Here is a 25,787-nt window from a genome sequence, read left to right as displayed (position 1 = left end):
CGTAGGTCTTCGCAGTAATGAATGTGCCGGCAATTTGTCAATGTGTGATATGTGATTAATGTGAGGTAGTACAGCTAACTAGATGGCTTTCATTAGGGGGTGAACAAGCAAGAAGGGGATGGGTGTTCTCAAATTGTGAATAATTTCACATACCTTCAATGTGTCAACTGCAGGGGGAGGCTGATTGACCCGAACGCTCGATCAATGTGGCAAAAGGATAATCAGAATCATTAAAATGAAGATGATGAGCTCTTGAGGGAGGAGAACATGCATGACCCAGAACTTGCATTCTTCTGGCATTTCCCAAGTTCCTCATTATTGTTGATGCTTTCTTTGATGTTCCATAAACCACTGTAATTGACTCCCTGGCCGTTTGCATCCCAAGTATTTGACAGTCATCCTCCATTTTCTTTGTGGCCTGGAAATTTAGTGGGGGTAATCGCGAAAAGGAGTTAGGGCTGTCAGTGGGATGCAAAGGGTGAGAGTCCTGAATCTGCTTTAAACTCAATGCCGGAAGGGTATATAGGCTGAGGCTTTATGATGACAAGCCGGATCCAAAAAATTCTCTCTTTTTAGTATTTTTAAAGACCTGCCTTGCAGTATACTGGTAAGACAGTAAAATCCTGATATGTAGAAGGTGTGGCATCTTCATTTATATGCATGTGTGTTCATGTATAGAGATACACCTCAATTATAAAGCAATTACAGCAAATTAGCATGCATTCGATGCAAGCTAAATAACTGTATTTGTCCCTCATATGAGCAGATATTGCTTGGCAAAGGTAAGGTTTTTATAAAAAAACAAAAGTAAAAAAAAGAAAGAGAATCGAACAGTGACACATTCTGCAAACTAACCAAATACTCTGAATAAGGAGGCTGAGCTAGTTCCAAGGCCTCCTGGCTTTTGTTGCACTTCACACGGGGATGTCCAGGATACATTGATACTGCATTAATTGTAATCATTAAGATCTGGCGATTAGCTCTGTCGTTGAGACCAACTATATGAGTTCATGCTTCCAAGGGGAAAGCAAATCAACATATTCTGTTTTGGAGTCAGATAGTACTACAATTGGCATTTAACAGATAACATTTAAACATTACAATAGGAGACATTTGAGCATTACAATTGGAGAATTACTTGTAGTTCGCGAGTTGGGCAGAATTATGTGATACATCGTTACTACAGCCCAACATTCAATAGATGTTGTTTACTTTCGATTGGAATTCTAGGGAACCTTGCTGTCCTCCCTGTTGCTGTTCTGTGTAACACATTTTCAGTTTACTAGTACTACTGCTTGAATTGGAAAACCAAGGTCACCAAACTGATGTGAAGAAATTTTGGATTAAAATTACTTCATGCTTTTTTCTGTACTTCAACCACCTTTTTATTCATTAGATTCTCCAAATGCCTTCCTTTATTTCCAAAGACAATTTTCTTTTCTTTCATCTCATTCAAACCCCTGAGGCAAATTTTGGGGAAATTATTACACCACACTCTTCTCCGCCTCTCTGTGGCTTCTTTCCTCCTCTGAATCTTCAGTACTAATTGCAACAACACATCATTTTAGAATGTCACGTCGCTAAACGTCATTTGACTTTTTAGAAGACAGAACTTAGCAGACCTATGTGGAGGAAAAATCCTTGGAGACGTTAGGTCCACTGAGTTCGTAGAAGTTGAAAGAGAAGCAATGAAGACACTGGGTGCATATTTACATCCCCTTTTCTTGTTCTCTCTCTCCCACTCTGCCTCTATCTCCCCCACCCATGCCGCTCTACAGAGCCCTCGCTCACACTTGATATAGAGCTGTGAAGAGCAGAAGGAGCGGGGTGGCAGTAGAGAAGAGGCAGAAGCCGGATGAATGAAGGAGTGCACAATTTTGGAGAGCAGAGTAGATGTAAGATGCCTCGTAGGGACAGCTACACTTACAAAGATATGAAGGTAAGCTTGCTTCACTGTATCTGTGGACGACATCTGTTTTTCATGATGGCTTACAATGCACAATGAAAATGACCATCCAGAGTATCTTTCCAAATGAAGAGTATATTACTTACAGAGACACTGTGTGCATGGAGTGGCTTGAGTGGAACAAAAGACACAGAGGGAAAATAAAGTGACACATATGGATAACAGTGAGCAACCATCGATCAGATCAAGGGAGAAGGAAAAGGTGTTGATGAGCAAAGTGGCTGTATTAGCATCCTCCATCAGCGCACAATCTAATCACATCATCACATCTTGCTTGCTTCATCTTTTATCACCGGTGTCACTGCGGCGATGCGTACGTTCAGCGGCGATGCGTACGTTCATGAGCACCAGCTTGCCCTCGTGTTTAGCGGGGGCAGGGTGATGACTGGGGTTTCTGTGACGCAAATGCATCCAAAGAAAATCGTCAGCTTCCCCTTGTGCGCCTTGCGGTACTGTATAGTTGCGCTCAGTTCAATGCAGGAGTTTACAGAGTGAACCTGCATCTTTGTAACTGTAAGCACAGAAGAGGAGGAGAGTGTAGGAACCACAGACCCAGTATGTTTTTGCTTTTAGATATTAAACAGGAATTCAAAATAAAGCAGTGGACGTCACGGCAGTGATATTTGCTGGGCTGGCTTATTTTCATGAATATTGTAGGATACACCAAATCACTAACTGAAAATCTTGTAGATTGATTCTCTTGAAACAGGCATCTCAACCACGCTTTGCTCAATCCTACACACATTCTGAAAGTACTTGGAAGTCTGTAAAACTTTTATGGCAATGCAGTGGTTTTAGAGGTCATAATAATGAAGAACAAACAGCTCATCTGAAGCCATAGTCCGCCTGCTATTGTCCATCCAGAAAATCTAAAATCAGACATCTAGGCAAAACACTAGAGGAAAGGGAGGGCAAATTCTAACAGCCTGATTGCAAAATGTCTTACAGCAACAAAGCCTTAGACACTTCTCAAAAGCTTCCTTTGGCACCATTATTTTTAATGAGCCTGCTCACAGATACTTGTACCATTTTTTTCTATTTCAAGTGTCCAGGAGGAAGCGTGAACAGCTAGGACACAATGGTTCGTGATACAAGTCCTTTTGACCTTATTTTCTGCATATCATTGCGACCCCAACTTTACCACTCTCCTATTATATGAAACCACATGTTCTGATTTTTTTTTTAAAGAAAGAAAATGGTTGTTAACTGGATCTGGTTATGAAATCAGAGCTTTATATCTTAAAACGAATAGAAAGACCAAGTACCTCAAAGAAGGTTCACATTTGCTTACACTGCAGACAGGCATTTATGTGAGGAATTTATCCAGGAATAAGATTGCATCAAGTGCCTTTAAAGAATGTGTGATTTTGAGTCATTAATGAAGTGACATTGTTTCTATTTGTTGATCTGATGCACTGTTTAATCATGTCCTAAAATAGGCTTGAGGAAAATGTTTGGATCAAATGGTCTGCTCAATTCACTCCACTACTTGGTCCAACGGAGAAAATCTAGGCTTTTATCGGTAGTGTTCATATTCTACCAATCTTCTCCACAACACATATTAACAATTTTTCGATAAAATGATTGAATTTCTTGGAAAAAAAATAAAATGAACTGCAAGCCACCAAAGTAATGAAACTAAATGGAAGAGGACACAGTGGGCCATCCATCTGTGACTTCACTCTTTAGCAATTATTGTTTTCTGGCCAACAGCGAAATGGATTTAAACTTGTTTTTTTTGTGTTTTGGTTTATTTTACAAAGAAAAGGACAACAGGTTGTGGTCCGGTTAAATCCAATCCGTCAAATTCAGTAAAGTACACCCTGACATTATAGTCAGACTATAAAGTACGGTAATGTTTTCAGTACTTTGTAATAAAAAAACTAATTTCCAGTTTTTATATTATTTTCCCTTGATTACAATTTGGGTGTAATTTGGAAAGTTAGCACATGTCATTGTTTGCACTTTGTGTCTGAAAAAAGCAGCGTCACATTGGCAAACACAGAAGTTAACCACAGATGTCACAGTGGAAAAGTGAGCACCTAAAAACAAGAGCAAGCACACAACATTGAAATGCAGAGGGAATTTGGTGAATAAAACTGAGGAAGAATATTGAGAAATGGATATTACAGTATCATTAAGCATGAAATTTTATAAAATTAACAGTTTCAGATACTAATAGTCCTAATGGTCAATTCATTGTTCAATTTGTTAATACTAATAATTGGTCAACAATGACAGAGAACATTTGAATATCTCAGTCACAACTGATAAACATTCAAGTTGTGGCAGTTTATCTGAATCCAACTGAGGATCCTAATATCTATCCAGAGATTAAATTTATTCTTGTCTATTCAGGAAACACGTCTGCTAGGATGTAAACACACCTAAATAATTGGCAGATGATAGGAGTGGCAGAGACGCATACATTTTAGATGCAAATAAATGGCCTCGTAGTGCATCTAAATGTTTGAATGATGACAATATATTATCATCTCCAACAAATCTATTCCTAGTTCATTAAAAACCTAGGTATAGTAGTTTTAAATTAAATCTAACATTGCTAATCACTGCCAATAATATGTGGGGGGAAAGCACGTAGTGGTCCACACATCAGGTGATTTTTTCTTCTTCAGGTTTTATGTAAGCATCCAGTGAGCTTGAGCATCTTTGACCCATGGGAAACACATTCCCATACATTTGCAGCTCATTAAGACAGATGAAAGGGAGAACTAGGGGATGGCTAACAAGGTCACGCCATTGGTTTTCTTGTTATTTTCTTTTCTTTTGTTGACTAACTAGCTTGACGATTGCGGATTGACACTGCATCTTACCTTAGAGATACATCAACTTGCTGGCACAAACTTGCTTTAAGATTAGTTAAATTGGAATACATTTTACATTCTTTCAGCATCAGCCAGGTCATGAAAACATAGATAGATCTAACAAGCTTCAACATGCTCTAGTAGCAAGTTGACACTTTATACAGTAGGATGTCAACAATTGACTGCATTCAACACACAGAGTCATTTAGAGCAGTGATGCAGAAGGGTGACACGTAGAAATCAGGTTTTGATGGTAAAGGAGCAACAAAACGCCACTTTTGCCTTCAGAGTGATTTTTGATATACCATCCTAACTTAAGTGCATACATGCCCACAACCACTCTCTGTGGAAATATGACATAAAGGAACTACTTGACACACACACACACACACACACACACAGACACACACACACACACACACACAAAACATAGAGGGAGTTCTTACTGTCTTCTAATTCTTTTCTTGGCCATCATGCTGTCTATTTCTGTGGTGCACATAACATCCACAAGCTCAGATCTAAAACAGCAGCAATTTTCTGTCACCATTAGCAAAAGAGAAATATTCTAGCTTTGAACTGTATTATGATGTGGCTACAAAAGAAGTAGTGTTTCAAAACCATCAGATTTTTAGATAACACTGGAAAACTACTATCATACGTGAGTGCATGAGAAACACTTAAGACTGTTGGACACATCTTAATGTTTCCAATATGTACAGTAAAAAGGTGTATGAGAGTTAAGATAGAGACTGGGGGATGTAGAGAAAGAGACAGCAAGAGAGTTAAGAGTGATTGAGAGAGTTTGACATATCATTAGGGGAATTTTTCTTTAGTGTGAGAGGGGCATCTCAGTGCTGCAGTGTCACTCCGGAGAAGGTCATCCATGTGAAGGGTAAAATGTGATACACTCGGCTTGGCTATCAGACATAATGGGAAAACAGGGAGGGAGGGTTGGTATGAAGTTTGTGTCCCCCGGCTCTAGGAGCGTATCAGTGTTAGGCCGGCCTGAAGCCAAACTTCCTGGGGACGTTTTTAGTCATTTGACCTGTTTGACCTCAAAGCGTCATAAGCGAACAAAGATATGGATGAAGTCCTCGTTTTTTTTGTTTTTTTTATGGGCCCATCAAAGCCCGGGACATATTTGTGACACTAGCAGTAACAATCACTCATTGCTCTTACTTCAAAAAAAAAGCAGCCTCCATGACTATGATGGTTGTACACATGATAAGACTTGACATTTGAGGCTAATGTTATTAGTTGTAGTTGAGGTTTCTGTTAATTATGTGCGAATGCATACTCGTTTATTCATTCCTTTTCCGTACTGCTTATTCTCAGAAGAGTCGCGGGGGTGCTGGTGTCTATGCCAATCAACTATGGGCAGTAATCGAGGGACACCTTGAATTGGTTGCCAGCCAATCAATCGCAGGGTAAAAGGAAACGGACAACAATTATACCTAGTGAAAATTTAGAATCTTCAAACAGCATACCATGCATGTTTTTAGGATGTGGGAGGAAATCGGAGTACCCGGAGAAACCCCATGCAGGCACGGGGAGAAAATCCAAACTCCAAACAGGAAGGTCGGAACTCATCGGGGATTGAACCCTTGCTCTCAGAACTGTGAGGCGGACGTGCTAACCACTGTCACTTGTGCCACCTCCGTTGCTGTACATCCAATGAATAATTAAGGTAATGAAATGAATAAAAACAAATAAAAACGGCACATAAAAAACTGATTTCATCATGGAATAATAAATATGTCAAAGTGAAACAAGAACACAGCTATCGTGCCAATATACACGTATTATTGTAAAGATTTGATCTATTAAGTTAGTTTACAGAGACCTGATTATATCAAACACCATTAGTTTTACTGTATTTACATTTAATCAGTGATTCTTTGGTTTTGTTTGTTTTTTACTTTTCTGTTACATCGTTGCATGTAGGTTGCTGTTAAGTAGAATAATGCCACGCTATATTTTCTGGTGGTCTTTTATAGAAGTGGATCAGCTGTCATGCAAATGCCAGTTGACCATAACCCTTCTTTTTGGAAAGATGTGCTAACTTTCCAACACATGAAATGCTCTGAATAATATATGTATATTAAAATAGTGCCAGTCTTAAATGGATTGACTCATAAATGCTGTTGTGCAACATTACAGGTATAGCCTGCTATTCGCTTCTGTTGCTTGGAAGCACAATGTTTCCTGTTATCAACACAAACACTATTCAGTGAAAGCATCCAGCCACTCGTAACAAGATAGAAGCTTGTTACCCTCTTAAAGTATCAAGATAAAACACCTGTTATTCAGGATTGCTGAGTCGACTGTGACTTGCTGTAAATATGGTTGAAGCATGGTATACCCGTTTCTAAAAATTCTACAGATATGTACTAAATTCATCAAAAGACCAGAAAAACTGAATGTTTGTCATGTATATGCTCTTCATGTATTTTGGGAGCCATTGTGTGTTTCCTACACATGCTGTCCGTCACCCTATTCAGATGCCTGTCACGTCACTCTGCCCTTTGCTTTGGACCATCAATGTCAACACTACATTCCTGTGTGGGCCTGACTTTTTCTCTACCGCCTCCATATTGCTGCTCCTTTGCTGGTCGGTCATCACATTGATTGATGCTAGTGAACGTTGACAAGGAAATGTCAAATGCTCTTAGATCATGAATCAGAATATGTCATGCCTTCTTTTTTTGCACCGTTGATTACAGATCATTGGTCAATTAAGTCAATGATGTTTAGAATACACCCCTCAGTTAACAAATAAATGCCTCTCAGACAGACACATAGCTTTTGGCAATGTGAAAATACAGCGTGTAATTTACTTTAATATCTAGAAAAGGTACAGTTCAGTTTGGTCTTTTACAAACTGATGTATTCCCCTTTTTACAAGGTATTTTGGGCGTAAAAAAAGTATGTTTATGTGATGTGGGTATACTAATTTCAACATTTTCCTGTCTTACAGGTGTTGCGCTTCAGTTGAAGATGGCAGGTGATTCCAGAATTCTGATGGACCACAACATGGAGATTGGTGTCACACCTGCACAGGTATAAATATATAAAAACAATAGTAGATGAGGTACATGAGAGAGGAACTGTTTAAAGAAGAGTTGAAGATTACAAATGCTGCCAGTTAGATGTAATTGAAGAGTAAAGATGTGAATCTAGCCAGTGTTGATTCAGATAAATAGTTTCGAAGATTACAGATCACAGAGTGTAAATCAAGCAGTTCCTTTTATTCAGATGGGTAACATTTGCAATGGCAGTGAAGATTGGGAGTCGTTTAGAACTGATTGCAAATTGGCCTTCATTCCCAAGCATCTAGAGGAAAAGCTCAATAAGAGAAACCATCACCCAATTACCACTATAGTGAATTGAGGACTAATGAATTTGCGTAAGGGCCATCACCTCAAGGGACTGTATTGAAAACAGAGGGTAAAGATTAGATGGAACTGCTTGTGACAGCTTTATCAATCTCCAAGTTAGCTCAATATAGGGGCTGGAGTATTTGCATGTATTGTATATGCTGTACAGTATACATTCCCGATAATGTTACCTAGGGGTATCAAAGTAGATTTATTCATTGTCTTCTAACAAATTTATGATTACCGTTAATTTGCACTATATTCTGCTGCCTTAGCTATAAAGTACAATTCCAAAAGATCTTTTCCGAGGCTTTAGAGAAGAGGACCCTTAATTCATAGCTATACCCTCTGGCAATTTGTGTGAAACACAAAATGCAAAAGACCATATAATAAGATAGTGTTATAATAACATATACATTGCCTCTTTTTCTGCCCTCACCATATAGGTAACAAAGCTTCCTAAACACTTGCGGGAGGCACAGATCTCGACAGAGCGAACTCACTTGATATCTGACCCTCCCAAGAAGCCTCGTCAGCGATACGTGCAAAAGGACGGCAAGTGTAATGTTCATCATGGAAATGTGCAAGAGACCTACCGTTACCTCAGTGACTTGTTCACAACACTAGTCGACCTCCGCTGGCGTCTTAGTCTCTTTATTTTCACGCTGGTCTATGTCGTCAACTGGCTTTTCTTTGGCTTTCTATGGTGGCTGATTGCACTCATCCGTGGGGATTTGTTGCATTCAGATGAAGAAGGATGGACCCCGTGTGTGGAAAACATGAACAGTTTTGTTTCGGCCTTCCTCTTCTCCATTGAAACGGAAACCACAATCGGCTATGGCTATCGTGTTATCACAGAAAAATGCCCAGAAGGTATCATTTTACTTTTGGTGCAGGCCATACTAGGCTCCATTGTGAATGCCATGATGGTTGGCTGCATGTTTGTCAAGATCTCACAGCCAAAGAACCGCGCCGAGACCCTCATGTTCTCACACAAGGCTGTCATATCGGTGCGAGATAGCAAGATGTGCCTGATGTTTCGGGTGGGCGACCTGCGGAATTCTCACATTGTGGAGGCCTCGATCCGAGCAAAGCTTATCCGCTCTCAGCAGACAAAGGAGGGGGAGTTCATCCCACTCAACCAAACTGATATAAACATCGGCTTTGACACGGGAGATGATCGCCTGTTCCTGGTGTCGCCACTCATAATCTCGCATGAGATCAACGAAAAGAGCCCCTTTTGGGAAATGTCCATGGCACAAATGGAGAAAGAGGAATTTGAGATCGTTGTCATCCTTGAGGGCATGGTGGAAGCCACAGGTATCAAAACTTTATTGAATTGTGTTGTAATAGCTTATGTGACAAATGTTGGCAAATTTGATATAAAGGAATTATGTTGTAATAGACGTAGGTATTGAGAGAATAGACTGCACTTTAGTAGGGTGTAGACTTAATCAATATTGAGGGTTGCCCCACTTCTACCAACCTGCTGGTGTGCATTTATCAAATAATTCTATGATTAAAAGGCTACATCACTTAGAAAAAAAGATTTGCCAATGCCATCTTACATATGTAGACTGTAGACACTTCTACCCACATTTTTAACTTTATTACTTCAAGGTTATCTTTGGAGTTTACTTAAAATAGTGAGGTTTAACTATCCACACTGCTGGTCTTTGTTTTGGCGCTGGTCTTTGTTTTGGGTAAATGCCAAACCCTTCAAAACTGCTTCAGGCTAGTTAGTAAAGGCACCACCAGATATTTTTGTAAACTTCCAGAAATCTCCTACACAAGCATTAGTTGTATGATTTCTTATTGAAAAGGCACCAAAATTACATTTTATTTTATATGAAGTTAATCTTGTTACTAGTTCCCTAACTTCTATCAAAATCTAATTTATGTAATCAAAATGACCCCAAGCATTATGGTAATTGTCTGCTCTAATGAGCTTTCAGACTGCTCAAGCTGAAGCAGGTGCTGTGATTTGGTCCCTCTTGGCAATGTTGTATGTATAATGATGATGCTTTTATTTTGAATGCATGTATATTATGCATATGACGAATTATGGGATGCATTAAACTTGGTCCCAATTCAGGCCTTTCCTGGACACCATTTACATGAGAAAATGAGGCTACTACATGACAAACATGTATAAAGCGCAACGCTCCCTGATGCGATCAGGCATGGCTTTGCATGCATCTGAACATTTCTGCTCTATTTCACGGTAGATTTTTATATTTATTTTCTCTCCCAAAGCACCAGTAGTCATCACGCTCCCGGCTCACACTGCTGGATACTTGATTCAGGCATTAAATCATCCCTCACTTCAGCAGCACAAAGCGTTGCAGCGTTCAGGGGTTATGCCGTCACTGTCCTTCAATGCTGGGCAACGGGCCAATATCGCCATTGCATATGCAATCGTCCACACCTACGCACAGTCCCCCTGAAGAAAAAATCATCACATGCTGGTAGTGTTGCTGCCACTACTCAACTAGGTTGACATTGGCAAAGAGACAATGCAGATAGAGTATTTGACTATGCCAAAAATACTGTATATAGCCAACATATGATTTTGTTAACAAAACAGTCATTTTACTAATCGCATATAAAATATACACCTTACCATGTTAAATAGACTTGAGAATTGTTCGTTTTTGAACCAATACATGCATATTGAATCCATGGGGGGTGCATATGCAATGAATACAGGGCAACCAGAAAAAGCTGAATACAGATAAAACACTTCAATCATAACCTTTACGTGTCTGTTATATGTGTATTCTAGTTATTATTGTGAAAACATTTTAATTGTGCTGCAGTTATAGTCCTATGTTAAGAGGCCCTGTCCTGAGTGTCCATGTTGCCGACAACAAACCTTGTTTTCATTTTTGCAAGGTCCCTGATGATAGTATGTTTTTCACAGCTACATCATCTTATATCATTTTTACTATTTATATATAAAATACTGTGGGGTAATGAAACACAATCTAATAGTAGTCCCACTACTCATAGTTCTTTGTAAATCATTCATATCTATTCCAATAAAGGAATTGTTCTGTTAATAATCACACTCTTGATAAATTCCACTTATGCAATATGAATAATTTATGAAACAGTACACTAATCTTCTGAGTATTTAGTAATTAAAAAAAATGTTGTTCTACTTTATTTTTGTTACATTGGACACCAATTAAGACATTTACAAATGTAAAAAGTTATTTAACTTTTAAATTGTCCCATTTGCAAGGAACATGCAGTACATAATTAGGATAAGCAATAGAAATTCTCTCTCTCTCTCTCTCTCTCGCTCTCTCTCTCTCTCTCTCTCTCTCTCTCTCTCTCTCTCTCTCTCTCTTCTCTCTCTCTTCTCTCTCTCTCTGTCTCTCTCTCTCTACCTCACTCTTGTATTGCACTTGTGAGTATTCTTCAAATCAAGGGCAATCTAATCACTCAGAACACAATTTAATGCTATTGCAAAAATGGTGACAGGAATCTAATACATCTGCTGCAGTCTTAGCAATGATTTCAGATTATATTAATTATTATTATTATATTATATTTAAATTTATTCTATTCTATCTTTGTGGTTCAAGGTTTGTACAATTTACATTGGCCTTTTTATGTTGTATGTTTATTTTTACTCTTGTATTGGGTCAAAATTATTTTTTGCTAGAATGATACAATATGCAGGAAGACCTACGTTTATATTTAAGCATTTGATAGTCATAAATAATATAAATTATATACCATATTCACGTGTTTTTACATTGGGTGTGTGTTGGGCTTTGTTGTTTAGGGTATATGGGTATATTTAGGGATGGTCCTTGACATCCGAGATTCCACAGTTTTTTTTTTTAATGTAAAGACTAATATAAAAATAGCAAAACATACATTTAGCAGGTACTAAAACCAACACATTTTTTTAGAGATAAGAAAAACAGCATATTTTTGGAAAAAAAAAGTCTAACTTTGACAATCTTGACATGAAAAAGACAAATGGTGCAAAGGTTAAAAATAGAAACAGTACAAGGCTATAAATTTCCAGGGAATAAAAAAGAAATGTCTCATTGTGGAGCAAGATTAGAAAGCATATCAATCTGAATCAACTGTATTTTTATTTTTAACCACATCAAATGCACACTAGCAGCAGAGTGAGCAAATTGTGTGGGATGTTTTTTGCTTTAAAGGATTCAGCTTCAGACAACCCTTTAACCTTCAGGAAATGGGAGCAGCAGTCAGGAAAATTGAATCTCACAAAAACCTATCTTAAAATGACGGCAGTTCAAAGTTGCTCCTAAGAGCAGTGAGTCAATGTATTTGTGTTAGATGACATCCGAGAATCACGTGGGTTAATTCCAAAATAATTGTGGACCCTTAAAATAAAATTCCTTCAGAACTATGTACCATACCATTAGTAATAGTAATGCCTCCAGAAAAGATCAAGGTGGCGTGAATTATTTACTGCTTACACTGAAAAAAGTTTGTCAGTTGTTTGTTTGACAGGGATTAGGTTTTCTGAATGCATTTTGGCATGAATAATTTACCTACACCTCTCCTCTCTCCCCTTTTCTTTTCATCTCTCTGTTTGTTTACCTGTCCACTTTGGATGTGTGTGTCTGTTACTCTATTCACATGTTTAATGGAATGGATGTGTACAACTACCTGAACTTGATTTAGGAATGACGTGTCAAGCAAGGAGTTCCTATCTGGACACAGAGGTGCTATGGGGCCATCGCTTTACACCAGTTCTCTCCCTGGAGAAGGGCTTCTACGAGGTTGACTACAACAACTTCCATGAGGTCTACGAGACCAACACTCCTTCATGCAGTGCCAAGGAAATGGCAGCAAAGCTTCGGGATGGGCCGCTATTGCCTCAATTGTCTCTGCTGAGCCCTGAACCAAAAACTCTTACTTTTGGCCTCTCTGACTTGGACCCACTCAGCCAGAATGAGAACAGGGGGGAGGGGGAGTCAGAAGATGACAAGGGAGAGACTAATGGGTCAGCAGCTACTTTGGCGGAGACGCCCTTTGCTGATGGACTGACGGGCTGATAAACTATTATCTAAAACATTAACTAAGAGTACTGAAGAATATTATATTTATGTTGCCCAATGGCTATCTTCTTTCCTTGCACGGCTTGGAAAAAGAAAATATTTTTCTCCAGTCTCTGAACCATGCAATACTCCTCTAAAGTACTAGAGTATCAATCTATAGTATAGGTTGCTTTTTAGATATATAGTGTAAAAAAAAAAACCACAGACCGTCGATACCTTCACTCAAAAGTTGGTGGCAACGATTGTCCTTTTACAATACTATACGTAACTTTCACCACTTTCTGCTTTTGTAGCTTCCAGTGGGGTGCACACAAAGATGACATGCCAAGACATTATTGTATTCTTATTCTGCGCTGTGGGCTAAAACACAACATACTCAAAGACCCTGTAAAATGGACAACAGTGACACTGTCTGTGGCTGTCCAGCACAATAGTAGCGAGCAACTTAAGGAATAACAACTTGGCTCCATCCTACAACTACAGTATGAAGTTAGCCATGAAAATTTGCTGAAAATGCAACACCCTCTAGTGTTTTTTTTTCATTGGAATATGCTACATCTTGCATTTCACGGAAATAAAATATATAACTCGACCATTGCTGGAATATAAAAAGAGGCGCATGGATTTCTCTACTAAAATACTTTTAACTTCCTGAATTCTTGATGGATTCACTAACAGCTCAGTTTATAAAAACTTTAACGTGGATATGATTCTATCAGAATTTTGAAAAAAATGTTAGAAATATTCTTACATTTTTAGTGAAATGACAGCATATCTGATATTGCTATTCAACCCAGTCGTTTGAAAATTGGAATAAAATTGAGCCAAATATAGCAATGTACAAGCTCATCTGACTTTTATGTTATGTTTATCGAATGACAGTAACGTAATATGGCATTTTGGCTAAATGCAGTCGCATGCTGCTCAACGTATAAATTGACTTCTCATTTCCATGTCGTTAAATTTAAAATGACGTTTACAGTTTATTAATGATCCACTAATGTTATGTAACATATTGCTAGTTAAAGTTGATATAACCGGTGCCAACACAATATAGCTAGTCTGAGTTTTCAGTTCCAGTTCAGACACATTTTACAGGGTCTTTAATCTGTTCGCTGACAATCAGTCTTAGCCACCAAACCGCGCAAAAACATGAATTTGCATATTAGTACCAGCACAGAGTCGTGAGAAGCAAAAAAATTCAACAAGACATCCAAATGAAAGAAGCAGCAGCACTCGGCTAACCGTAACATTTTTTTCTCCAGGACTTCCCCATTGTCATTTCTTTAGTGATGATATATAGACAATGCTCAACTCTAAGAATTGAAATGCCAATTCTGAACTCTTCTCACTGTGACCTATGTGTCCCTTGACATTGCTTTTTTTAATGGCTATGGCATCATGATTTCCTGATCTTTTCTTTCTATTTGAGATTCCCAGGAACTGTGGCTGGGATACCCTTTGCATTGATAACACACAACATACGTACTATAAACTACAAATAATATGCAGTTTTATTTTCTGAAACCATCCTTTATGTGTATTATCATATTTGTGTGACCAATTGTTTCTTGCAGAGACAGAGATTTGCCCCACCGGCTTGTACATCATTTTAAACTCATTTCCAGGGTAATTAGTTGCAGCAAAGGCTGGCAAAATAAGACAATGTCACTGGTTAACTGATTGACTGGCAGCAAGACTTTAGTTTTTAACTCTAGGACTCCGCCTATAATCTTGGAGTGCCATTTAATTATAATAGTGTAAATACAACTGGACAGTCGTTAACTTATATGAAAATTGACAAAATCATGCACATTATATATCCTAAGCCAATTGATTTTATATGAAAAGGCTTATATGTCTCTCAACCAATATTGAGATGAAGGCAGTCTCTTCAGCATTCCAACATTAAATATTATTATATCATTATCATGGTGGATGAGTTTTGCGCATCTTATGTTAGTTGACAAACAATATAATATCAATAATTTGTGTTTTATTTATTTATTTAAATGGATATTGCATAAAAGATGATGCTGGGTTTGAGCAGTGTTGATTGATCTCCCCACCAAGCTACCGCTGTGACTGATGCATGCTGGTCCTTAGTATAATTGCTCTTAATTTTCTTTGAAATATACTTTAAAAAGCTAAATAAACTACTAACTGAATCACATTTTTAAAAGTTAAGAGCCAATGTGTGCATACACTATCTATTTATTATTTATCTTTATAAGGAAGTCTATCTCCATAGCAACTACTGTTGATGATGATATGAAAAGGTTTGCTGTCTCATCTCAAATGTGGGATCTTTGCCTTCTTCATTATGACTCCCTTTGGTCCTCAGTCTATTACTTGAAGTATTCTCTGTCCTTTTCCATTTTCAACCTCCCCTTGTTTCTGTCCTTTGTCTTCAGTTTAATGGCCCTTGTGAGCGATTTTGGAAGCAGACAGGCGCTTCCGAGTGGGCCATGGCAGACAGTCTTTAATTGACTTGCATGAAGTGACCTCTACCCCAATATCTTCTAATAAATACATTTACTACAGTGGAAAATACAGGGTATTTTCTAGGCATGAGAATCATAAAATGTCCCACATTTGATTACATTATACAATCCATGTCATTGAAACAACTACTTAACCCTAATCATTTGAAATGCTCAATTTATTGTATTTTCTGGACTGTAAGTCGCACACAGCCTGTTATATATATATATATATATATATATATATATATATATATATATATATATATTGGCTATTGCGATTTATACTCAGGTGCGAAAAATACAGTAATAGTTATGCAGATACACTAAATGATTGACTTCACTGCAACTGACCTTGTATTCCATTTACTAAATGGTAGGTTTATTGTAGAAAGCCAACATCTTCCCTTGCAAGAATGTCACGTTTGATGTATGTTCTCATGAGAATAAACATAATACAACCACAAAAAAAGAAAAAAAACGGAAAATATTCTTGTGATTGCCCACACATGAATGAGTTAATAGATACTGTGTAATTTATTTCTGTTCAGGTCCTGCAAACAAGCAACAGATCTTAGTTTAGAAAAGCACGTCATGGCACTTTGCTGTAACGAATGGACCATGTTGCACATATATAGTGACATGAAAACTGGATTAGTTATGCGTGACATGATGAAACACATGTTTTGAATATCAATGCAGCGCATCTTGTGTGCTGAAGCTTGAGGCAAAACCCTTGAAAATACTTTAAGGGGAGTGTTTTGAGATAAGATCCACCATCTCTTGGATTCAAGTTAGCGCGAAGAGATAAAACAGCACTGTATATTTTACATATTGCCTTTTTATCTAACATTACAAAGTGATAAATCAAATACAGAAGTCATACAATCGAAATCGGAGTCCTCTGTTTACAAACGGACTGGTAAAACAAAAATGACTTTCTTTTTCTTTTTAGATATGTAATAGTATAGGATAACATAAATAAAAGCCATTGTTATCATATAGTGGCCACCTGTCTTGGGGACAGACATTTCTTTAATGAGATTTGATTATCCGAAATTACTCATCCTTCCTAGTAATTTCATTAAAAGTCATTATCACATGTATCAGTGCTCAAGTATATTTTGTTTTTTTACAGACTATCTTTTGTATTTTAATGTGTTTCTACTCACGTGTCGGTAAAGTAGATCTATTTAAACAGGAACATACTCAAAAACTAAAAGAAACTAACAGTTTGATAGATTTTCATGTAGTGTAAAATTCAGCAGCATACCTGAGTCATCTTTGTGTGTGAACGCAAATACACACACCCCAAAAATTGGCATAGTGATTTTTGCTGCCAACGAACTATTGCCTAGCGACAAGAAGCACAGAAAATTCTATGCAATACAGGGATTTAACGAGCACATTACTGTAGTAAGCACAGGAACATGATGTTACATTCAAGAGATGTGGGGGATGTGTGGTCCAAATTCAGACTCCCGGCAGTTTGCCGTCAAGGCTAGTTCTGTCAAGGCTATTAAATTTTAGAAACCATAAAGTCAGCACCTGATTCAAAATTGAATAATGTAACACAATGAATAAATGCATCCTTTGAATGGTGCATTGAATCTTTTTACGCAGGTGCAGGAGGGTGTTTGTGTGTGAGGAACAGCTTCTGCAAATGTGGTGTTGTGTAAGAGAGAGAGAGAGAGAGAGAGAAAGATGCTCCGTTAACCTGCAGGAAAAGCACGGAGATTGGAAAAATGCATATGCATATGTTTAAGTGCCTTCTGAAATGGAAACAGTAAATGACAAATTGGGGACAATAGCTGTCGAGGGGTTAAAATCCAACGGCTATCGAAACAGCGAAACAGCGTCACATGTCACTTGCAGGGCTCCAGGCTGGCCCTAATGAAGGCATTTTGCATAAGTGCTGCAGGTTTTTTTTTTCAGTTCGGATTAGGAACGAATGAATGAATAATATAAATTGAGAAATAGCCAATACAATACGATACACACATAATTATTATTAACTTAAAACTATAACTACAAAGCCACTGAAAAGCATTCATTGTATTGGTGAACAGGTTCGAAGAGTCTACAAAGAAACTCTGTCTGTTGCTGGATTTTTACAGATATTTGTTTTCTTTAGACCATAATTCTAACACTAATAGGTAGCAAATATTTAAAAATAATAATAATAATAACGTCATGTTTTTGGTCTTTCTAACTACTCAGAATCAAATCTAATTATGCAACGTGGCAAATATTATTTATCAATCAGTTGGGTGTACTGTGTGACCATTAAATGTCACACCACTTTTGTGTTTGCAGGCATAAAAATGCAATAATGCACTATTATAATTTGCCAGTGGGTAAAATAGAACACTGTTTAATCTTTAAAGAAATGTGTGCCATAACTCCAAAAGCAAGCATGAGAATTAGCGAGAATATAAAAACAGGCCAACATCTTGCTTCACAGAGATACATTCGTCTCGCCATGGTATGTTAATATAAATACTCTGCTTCTCCTTTAAATAATGCAGGTGTAATAATTGTATTCAAAATGCAAGGGACAACATTAGAAAAGGAGCATTTACAGTGAAACAGATATGAGGAGTTTACATTAATTGTGATTTCCCAGTAAATTTCTATAAATCAAAAACCAAGCACATACTATTTTTTTGAATAAACAGGTTTTAGAGGCTGAGAACATAATGGTTTCTTGTGTAAGAAACCCCTTCTACCTTACACTCCTCAGTATTTAGGAAAATATGCATCTGAATGTACAATGTCAAAAGCATGGAAAAGTTGGGAATCCTTGCATTGTCTGCAACAAAAAGACAAAAAAACATTGGAGAACAAAAGTAAATGTGATTGTAAAGCATTATATTTAATTCAATATAATTGGTGAATGCAGTGACGTGGAGACAATTACAAGGTGATATTGGGTGCAGTGAAAATGCCTTTTGTCAAGATCCAAAATATCATAAAACAAAACCTCGCCACACTGAACGAAACCTGCACGATTGCACACACACTTACTGGTATGAAGTGAGTCATGACTAAAAGCTTCACAAGGCAGAAAAACCTTTGCCTTCATCAAGGCTGCAACAGAGCTTAGCCTTTGATAACAATTTTTATCCTCTCTGAGTGCCTCTCTCCCATATTTCTGCTCGAAAGTGCTCATGAAATCAAAATAACTTAAAAGTTCAGAGATTTGCCAAACGCCTGCTCTAGCCCAACTGGACTTCTACGATTAGTTTTAAAAGAGTACAATTTGACTCTTTGAAGACATCAAGGGGATACATGAGTCGATTTCATGATAATATCCACTATAGAAGTCTATACTTCTTAATAATTTGCTCAAACCAAAAAAAAAGAATGACATTTTTATTGGGTATCTTCGTAGACAACCAACAATGTGCTTGCACTTCAGACTGCACACAAGTACAATTCCCTTTGTTTTGAAGAAAAAAAGCTTGAAAAAAGATGGTTGCCCTCACTTTGCTGTAATCCACAAAGTGCAGGCAGCCAAGCACGACAAGCCAACCCGACTTTCGGCATGAATAAGATACATGACAAGTCAGTCTGTTTTTCTGTGTTTTCCACTGAATTTCCACTCCGGTCCACAAACTACAGACAAATCACAGCATGCACGGTGGAGTTTGTGAAGGCGATAACGACTGATTTTTTTTTTTTAACTTGTGGGAGTTTTGGAGTTGTGTTTTCTTGTCTATTTTCCTGTATACTCATCCAAGTGGCTTCTGAACTCACTGAAATTATTATTATTCAAAGATCTTTAAGATCTCTGATTATGTTTACGTTGGTGGATAACAGAACATCATTTAAGTAAATTAACATTAACACTAAGTAGGCCATCATGAAGCCAGATAAATACACTTTGCCCGCCACATGGTATTATGACCACTTGCTCAAGACAACATCTAATTCAAGAGATGTATGCTGAACAGCTTTGTAGGTAGAGGTAAACCTCTGGGTTAGACACATATTCAGTTCAATTCTGCCTAAAAGTTATCTCATTTTTTTTATCTAAACAATGCAATCACAAGACTGGTCTGGGAAAATAGTATCCTTTTGAACTCAAGTAGGAGATTTCATCCTTCTTTGAACCTTTGATTGTGTAGAGGAAAGTCAGCAAAGATGTGTGGGAGATTTGTGAGATCCCATCAATGATAGAGATAAATCAATAGTTTCACACAAGCGCTAAATGAAGTAATCGCTTCACCCTGTCTGAGAGCTCCATGATGAAGACACCCTTTGTTCTAAGAGCATTTCGAGCCAACAAATGAGATAACTTTTCTTTAACTTTTTACTGTTTGCCATTTCAACAATATAAGCTATTGTGGAAAAAAATTGCAGGATGACTGCAGTAAAGGGTTTGTCTGACTACTAGAAATGACTCTGTAAGGAAATAAATAATTCTCCATCAAACATTAAAAATGGATTGAACAAATTATTTGTGTAAAAATCCACAAAAACACTATTTAGACTGGCAATATGTATTTCTGCCTTATCGCTAATCCTTTTGTTACCATACAAATACGACAACGACTCTGGATGACAGCTAAGCTTGTCATCTCACAGTGATACACTTTCCATCTGCTTCCCCTACTTGACTAGTTAACCCTTCTGACTCCTCTCTTTCCCACGCACCTAAACAAAACTAGAATAGGAAAGAGTGCAGTCCGGGGCTCACCTGTTTTTGGATGAGTCATTTGTTTCAACAAGCAAGCATACACACACACACATCCTCAAATGTGAGCATACCATTTCAATTTTCTTTAAATGATTGGTTTGCTTTCATGCAAATAGTTACTTTTTCATATTTCACAAAGCAGATTAATAAAAACTCTAAATTAACTCTGTAACAAGAGAAAATCTGGGTTCTATGGTACAGAAATTGTTAAAAAAAAATTCACACCAATGCAGACCCAGCAAAAACACACAGTGGCAAAAGACCACCTCGTCTTATATACATATATTATTGTTCTGTTCAGGGGTCACAAATGTTCGGCCTTGGGACTAGATTAAAAATATTGTTTTGTTTAGTTAATTTATACTGAATTGACAGTTTTTTTCCCATCCGCGGCAATGGTCTCCTTTGGGCTCTGGCATTTACAGGCATCTGCGACCTGCTTTGTGCTAAATCTCCTCACACATAATGCAGAAAACCTTTATGATTCATACTGTATAGATTCACATCACACACCACACACACGCCATTCCACATGCATATCACAGCTGGATAATCCGAGTTTGCTGCCCCACCAGAGTAGTGACTGTTCTTTGAATTTGCCTTAAACAAACTATACTATTGGGTCTCGGATAATTTTTTAGGGGAAGTCCCAGCAGATTTAGGCAGATCTTCGACACGTGTATTCTAGTACCCGCATATCCTTCCTCCAGCAAAGCTTGTTTTGCCAGTGACCTTTCAGCACAATCCCCTGGCAGTCCTGGAGCCTGCAGTCATTTGCAGTTTGCTCCGTCACAAGCAGCATAGTAAACGTTTCTAAATGAGCTAATAAAGAACAACGTCAGCCTCACACGTTTTATTTACTTTTACAACATACGGTATACATCGCCTTCTCGATGATTACATTTTATAGAAGTACATCCAACCTCCCTCTTATGCCCTAGACACGGATTCATTTGTTTGCCCTTCAGCTTTGAATGGAGGGCTATATTTAGACTAAAGAAGTATGCTAATGAGCTTCTGGAAGGCAAATTTGACAGTGTCTAACAAATGCTGCTAAGTCATAACATTGTTTTCCTCAAATTCTTATTTTTTTCTCACACGATAATGATTTAATTTTAGAAATACTGAAACAGTTGAATAATAAAGTTGGGAGGTTTCTTACATACATTGAAGGTGTCAAAGTGTATATTCATCTAACACAAAGGAGGCCCGTAGAGAATACATAAATACTTTACATAAATACTCTTTCTGATGGAGATAATAACTCCAATCTGGGGCCTGAGTTACCATATTTTAATATAATAAATTGATCTATCGGGCTGTTAAATCTTTTAATGCTTATCTTCTTGATATGATGCAAGAACTAATGGGGAAAAAACAATAAAAATAATTAAATGATTTTGCATTATTTTCACCATAAAATAGCTCAAATTATGTTTGGTTGATTGACGGAAGAAAGAAGGAATCGCTCACTGCTTCTAATTAGAATTTTAAAAAGTTATTTTTTCGCCAGGAAATATCTTATTTGTAAGCATCATGATTAATCTGGGTAAATGAAGCTTGGGGAGTGTCCTGTACCATGCACAGATTTGTTTTAGAGGGAAAAATGGAGCCTTTTACAACAGTTGAAACAGTGGAACCTTCGAAGGTGTTTTTTAAAATAAAAAATAATAAAGTAATGCTGAGTGTAATTGTAGCTCGACATTTTGTACATTCTTATTGCTATTGACCAATAAGTGTGTGTTTTTTCTTTTTCCATCACCTTTTCCTTTTCAATATGCATCTCAGGTAAAAGCCAAGACTTTAAAAAAAAACTATTCATGGATGAAGTGTAAGCTTTTTACATTTTAGAACTATTTACTTATTGTTTCTAATAGTTAAGAAAACAATGAAAACTGGAGCACATATAGTATCAGACTTCCTAAAAAACAACAATAAATAATGATTGTGTTGTTTTGAGTGTGTGCCCGTCATGGATGTGCGTGTGGCTGTGTGTACACAGATGCAGTAAGTCTCAGCTGCATAGTTTTTTTTTCCATTATAAACGTATGACCTCCTGTGGGAACCTCTCTAAATAGCCTCAAATGGACAACAGCTTCTTACTAAAATATTACATATTCAACCAAGTCTGGTTGTTAAACATTAATTTTGTCGAAGAATTGGCAGGCATGTGAGACCTTTTTCAACCGACCTTCAAAAAAAAAAAATCCATCTCATGTATTAGAGTTATTCACGAGTCTGTCTGATTTCGGAAATGTTCAGTGATTTATAAAAAGTAAATAAATAGAAAAATAAAGCATAACCCTTGTGCCTGACAATGACTGTTCATGTTTTTCTTAGGAGATTACATTGCCAGTCGGCAGATGTGAAGTAGCTGTCAGCCATCTGTTGAGTGACACAATCATTAGGAAAATGTCATGTGACTTGAGGAGTTTGTGGCGACAGCAGGCAACGCGTCAAGCATCACGGAGAAGGAGACTAGTTTAAGGCAATCAGTTACAGAAAGGTGCAAAAATGGACAGCCGTGTTTTCTCCTGAGTCTAATATTAAAGGGAAAGACAAGGTTTTGATCAAGTGTATCCCGGCAGAAAGAGTTTTGTTGAATTAATTTAGGTTGGAAACAGAAAGAATTTTTCATTATAGTTCCCGAAAGTAGACAAATTTGCGTTAAGCAGACATTTTTAAATGCCAGAACAGTAAATGGGAAAATCCACATGATTTTTGGTTAAAGCCATTTTGATCAAAAAAATTAAAGATGTAATGCAATCTACAGTCATTTGTCAATTTTTAGCATTTCATCAGCTTTCCTCATTCCAACCTAGTTGCTTTACCAGCAGCTTGAGTCAAGTTTTAAAGGGAGGAAAAGAAGTGTGATATACTGAAATACATTTTTCAGTTTTTGAGTTAATTCCATTTAAATCGATGTTAAAATAACAGTTTGTTAAAAGAAAAACATACAGCCACATACAGCTGTAATATGTGTTGAATTCATTTCTGACTAACAGTACTTTGGAGGGAAAGAGCAACCTTTTCTGTTTGAGCAACAGTAAAAACAGACATGGCAAATGTAATTTATACATGTGGCTCCTATTTGGACAATAGCGTAAACGCTGCCTTATTGCATTTAACCTCACTTGTGTGTGGGTGACAGAAGTGTTTACGTGAACGTCTTTGTCCATGCTAATTAATTGGGACAGGAACCAAGGGAGAGTAGCTCTCCAGCTGCTACTCCCTGCCTCCATACCCTAGGGTTTACTTGCTCCTTAGAGACAAATCCACGTGGAGAAACATATATATACACCCACTCATCTCAAGCCAGGGGGTGTCCACGGGGAGCGCTTAAGATTGATAGAGGCGGAACTGAAGTCCAAAGTGACATTTGCTGCTCTTGGTAGCGTACTAGACTTGCTGTCAGAGTCAAATTGAGAAAACAGGCCCGCAGGTTACAACTAAGTCTGGTGATGAATACAAAATTGCACAGGACACATGCTGTGCACATCTCCTCAGAGCATTTGGAATTTCTTGCACCTCAAAATAACCAACTGGAAACAGCATGAAAGTAAATGGGTGAAATGCCACGTTTGCTGTTTTTGTCATTTTATTTTTGGTTACTCTCTTTGTGTTGTTTGACAAGATTCCTTTATTAACCATAACAGCAGTACAAAATGACTCATTATATTGTGCCTTAAAATTGTCGCTGTATGTTGCATGATATTTGCATATGAATGCATATGCCGCAGGTTTGTGAAATGTGGTCTTTAAAGTACATGGAGAAGAAAGGATGACTTGTCCAAGTTAAAATGTGTGCGCCCTTCAGCGAATCACGCTTCCCTCTACTGCTACCTCTCATCTGGTACAGCAGATTAAAAGGCGAGTTTGTGATACTCGAGCTGTTATTTTCAAACAAAATACCACGGACCGGCATTGATTTAGTGAGCTTACATTAATTTCTTTCACGACTGTTCTTTTTGTGGAACACAATCAAATCATCCAAGAATGAAGTATGACCAGTAGATGAGCTCCACTGCTTTTAATGACAGCATCATATATCAGAGCCATTTAGAAGCTTGAAGAGATGGAAGTGTTCCCCTTTGGAAGATTCCAGCCATTTGCTGGAGCAAGAGTCTTGTTCTCTTTGGCCAAAAGGAGCTAGCTGTATGGAAAATAGAGGGAAAAAAGAAAGAGTACAGTGGAACCTCTTTAAGGGGAATATCACTGAAGTGCCATTCTGAATTATCAACGGAAAATAAGACTCCTAAATCACATTAAAAATCCCAAAGTTGATTCTCCAAAAAAGAAAAAGGGAAAAATTAACCTTCACTCGACATTAAAAAGCGGACACTGTTATGAACTAAGGGCATGTTACAAGTCAAAAGGGGTTTTTCCCATGAGAGAGCAATAGGAAATTATAGTCAACTTTCAAGAGAAAGACAAAATGGGTGCGTGAGTCAACAGGAAAAAAAAATACTGCTATTTTATGATGACTTTGACTTTTTGTATATAACAGTAACATTGACAGTGTCTATCAGTCACTTTAAGAAGATCATTTCATTTACAGTCAACAAGAACTGACGAGTGACGTGTCAACAAATGTAGATTGAATAACAACAGCCTACCTGAAGAGGATAGGGGTCAATGAGGACATTCTCTGTTTCCTCTGCTGGTATCGTGCTTATTTTTTATTTTTAGTCACATGTATATTTTAAGTCTTCATTCAGTGAATTACATAACATTGAGGTTTAAGTGAAACTTTGCTTTCTACAATACATTAGTTGAACATAAAGTTTAGCTACTTAAGCAATATATTGTGCTGTAACAGGTTGGACAGCAATGATGTCTAAAGTAAGAAATGCTGGGAAATTAACAGCGAGGAAAGATTGGAAGTGTTGACATGTTGACATTTCATTAGTCTTTTCCAAAAATAATTATAATTGTAATTTGTTTGAAATTAAAGGAGCAATGAACACCAATACTAGTTTTTGTGTGTGTTTTTTACATCTGAAGGCGACATGGTAAATTATAACAAACAGCGTTCTCTACTGGACAAGACTAAAACATGTCCTCGCAGATAATCAAGACTGGAAACGTCAGTATACTTTTCTAATGTATATAGTACTGGGCAGACTTTTGCACCGTGAATTACCTACCATGCAATTTAAACTCAAAATAAACCCTGCATAAGTTGAATAAGAAAAAGCCCAAAAAACATTAACCCACAGATACTCAAAATATATGATGACCCCCAAAAAGTAGTTGTGGCATTATTTTCCATGGCCCTCTGAAAACAGAACATAGGCCCTAAACTTAATAATATATGTAGTTATAAGTATCTGAGTTGTTGTTTCTGCAAGTTGCATTAAAACAACTCCAACCACACAGT

General features: G+C 37.4%; 1 protein-coding gene across 3 annotated transcripts; it reads left to right on the top strand.

Moving 5' to 3' along the window:
* Window positions 1–1,800: 1,800 nt before the first annotated feature.
* Window positions 1,801–15,915, top strand: kcnj5 (potassium inwardly rectifying channel subfamily J member 5). Of its 3 annotated transcripts, XM_077611867.1 has the most exons (6): window positions 1,801–1,939; window positions 6,127–6,218; window positions 6,294–6,478; window positions 7,769–7,851; window positions 8,615–9,488; window positions 12,846–15,915. In XM_077611867.1, exons 4-6 carry the CDS (start codon window positions 7,789–7,791, stop codon window positions 13,217–13,219), a joined length of 1,311 nt encoding a protein of 436 aa, XP_077467993.1. In that variant the 5' UTR covers window positions 1,801–1,939; window positions 6,127–6,218; window positions 6,294–6,478; window positions 7,769–7,788; the 3' UTR covers window positions 13,220–15,915. The 3 variants fall into 3 exon arrangements, with proteins under 3 accessions (XP_077467993.1, XP_077467994.1, XP_077467995.1); XM_077611868.1 differs by lacking the exon at window positions 6,127–6,218 and having other exon boundaries at window positions 1,804–1,939; XM_077611869.1 differs by lacking the exons at window positions 6,127–6,218; window positions 6,294–6,478 and having other exon boundaries at window positions 1,804–1,939.
* Window positions 15,916–25,787: the final 9,872 nt, after the last annotated feature.

Source organism: Stigmatopora argus, chromosome 10, assembly GCF_051989625.1.
Source record: "Stigmatopora argus isolate UIUO_Sarg chromosome 10, RoL_Sarg_1.0, whole genome shotgun sequence".
NCBI lineage: Eukaryota > Metazoa > Chordata > Actinopteri > Syngnathiformes > Syngnathidae > Stigmatopora > Stigmatopora argus.
This window is presented reverse-complemented; position numbering and strand designations above follow the sequence as displayed.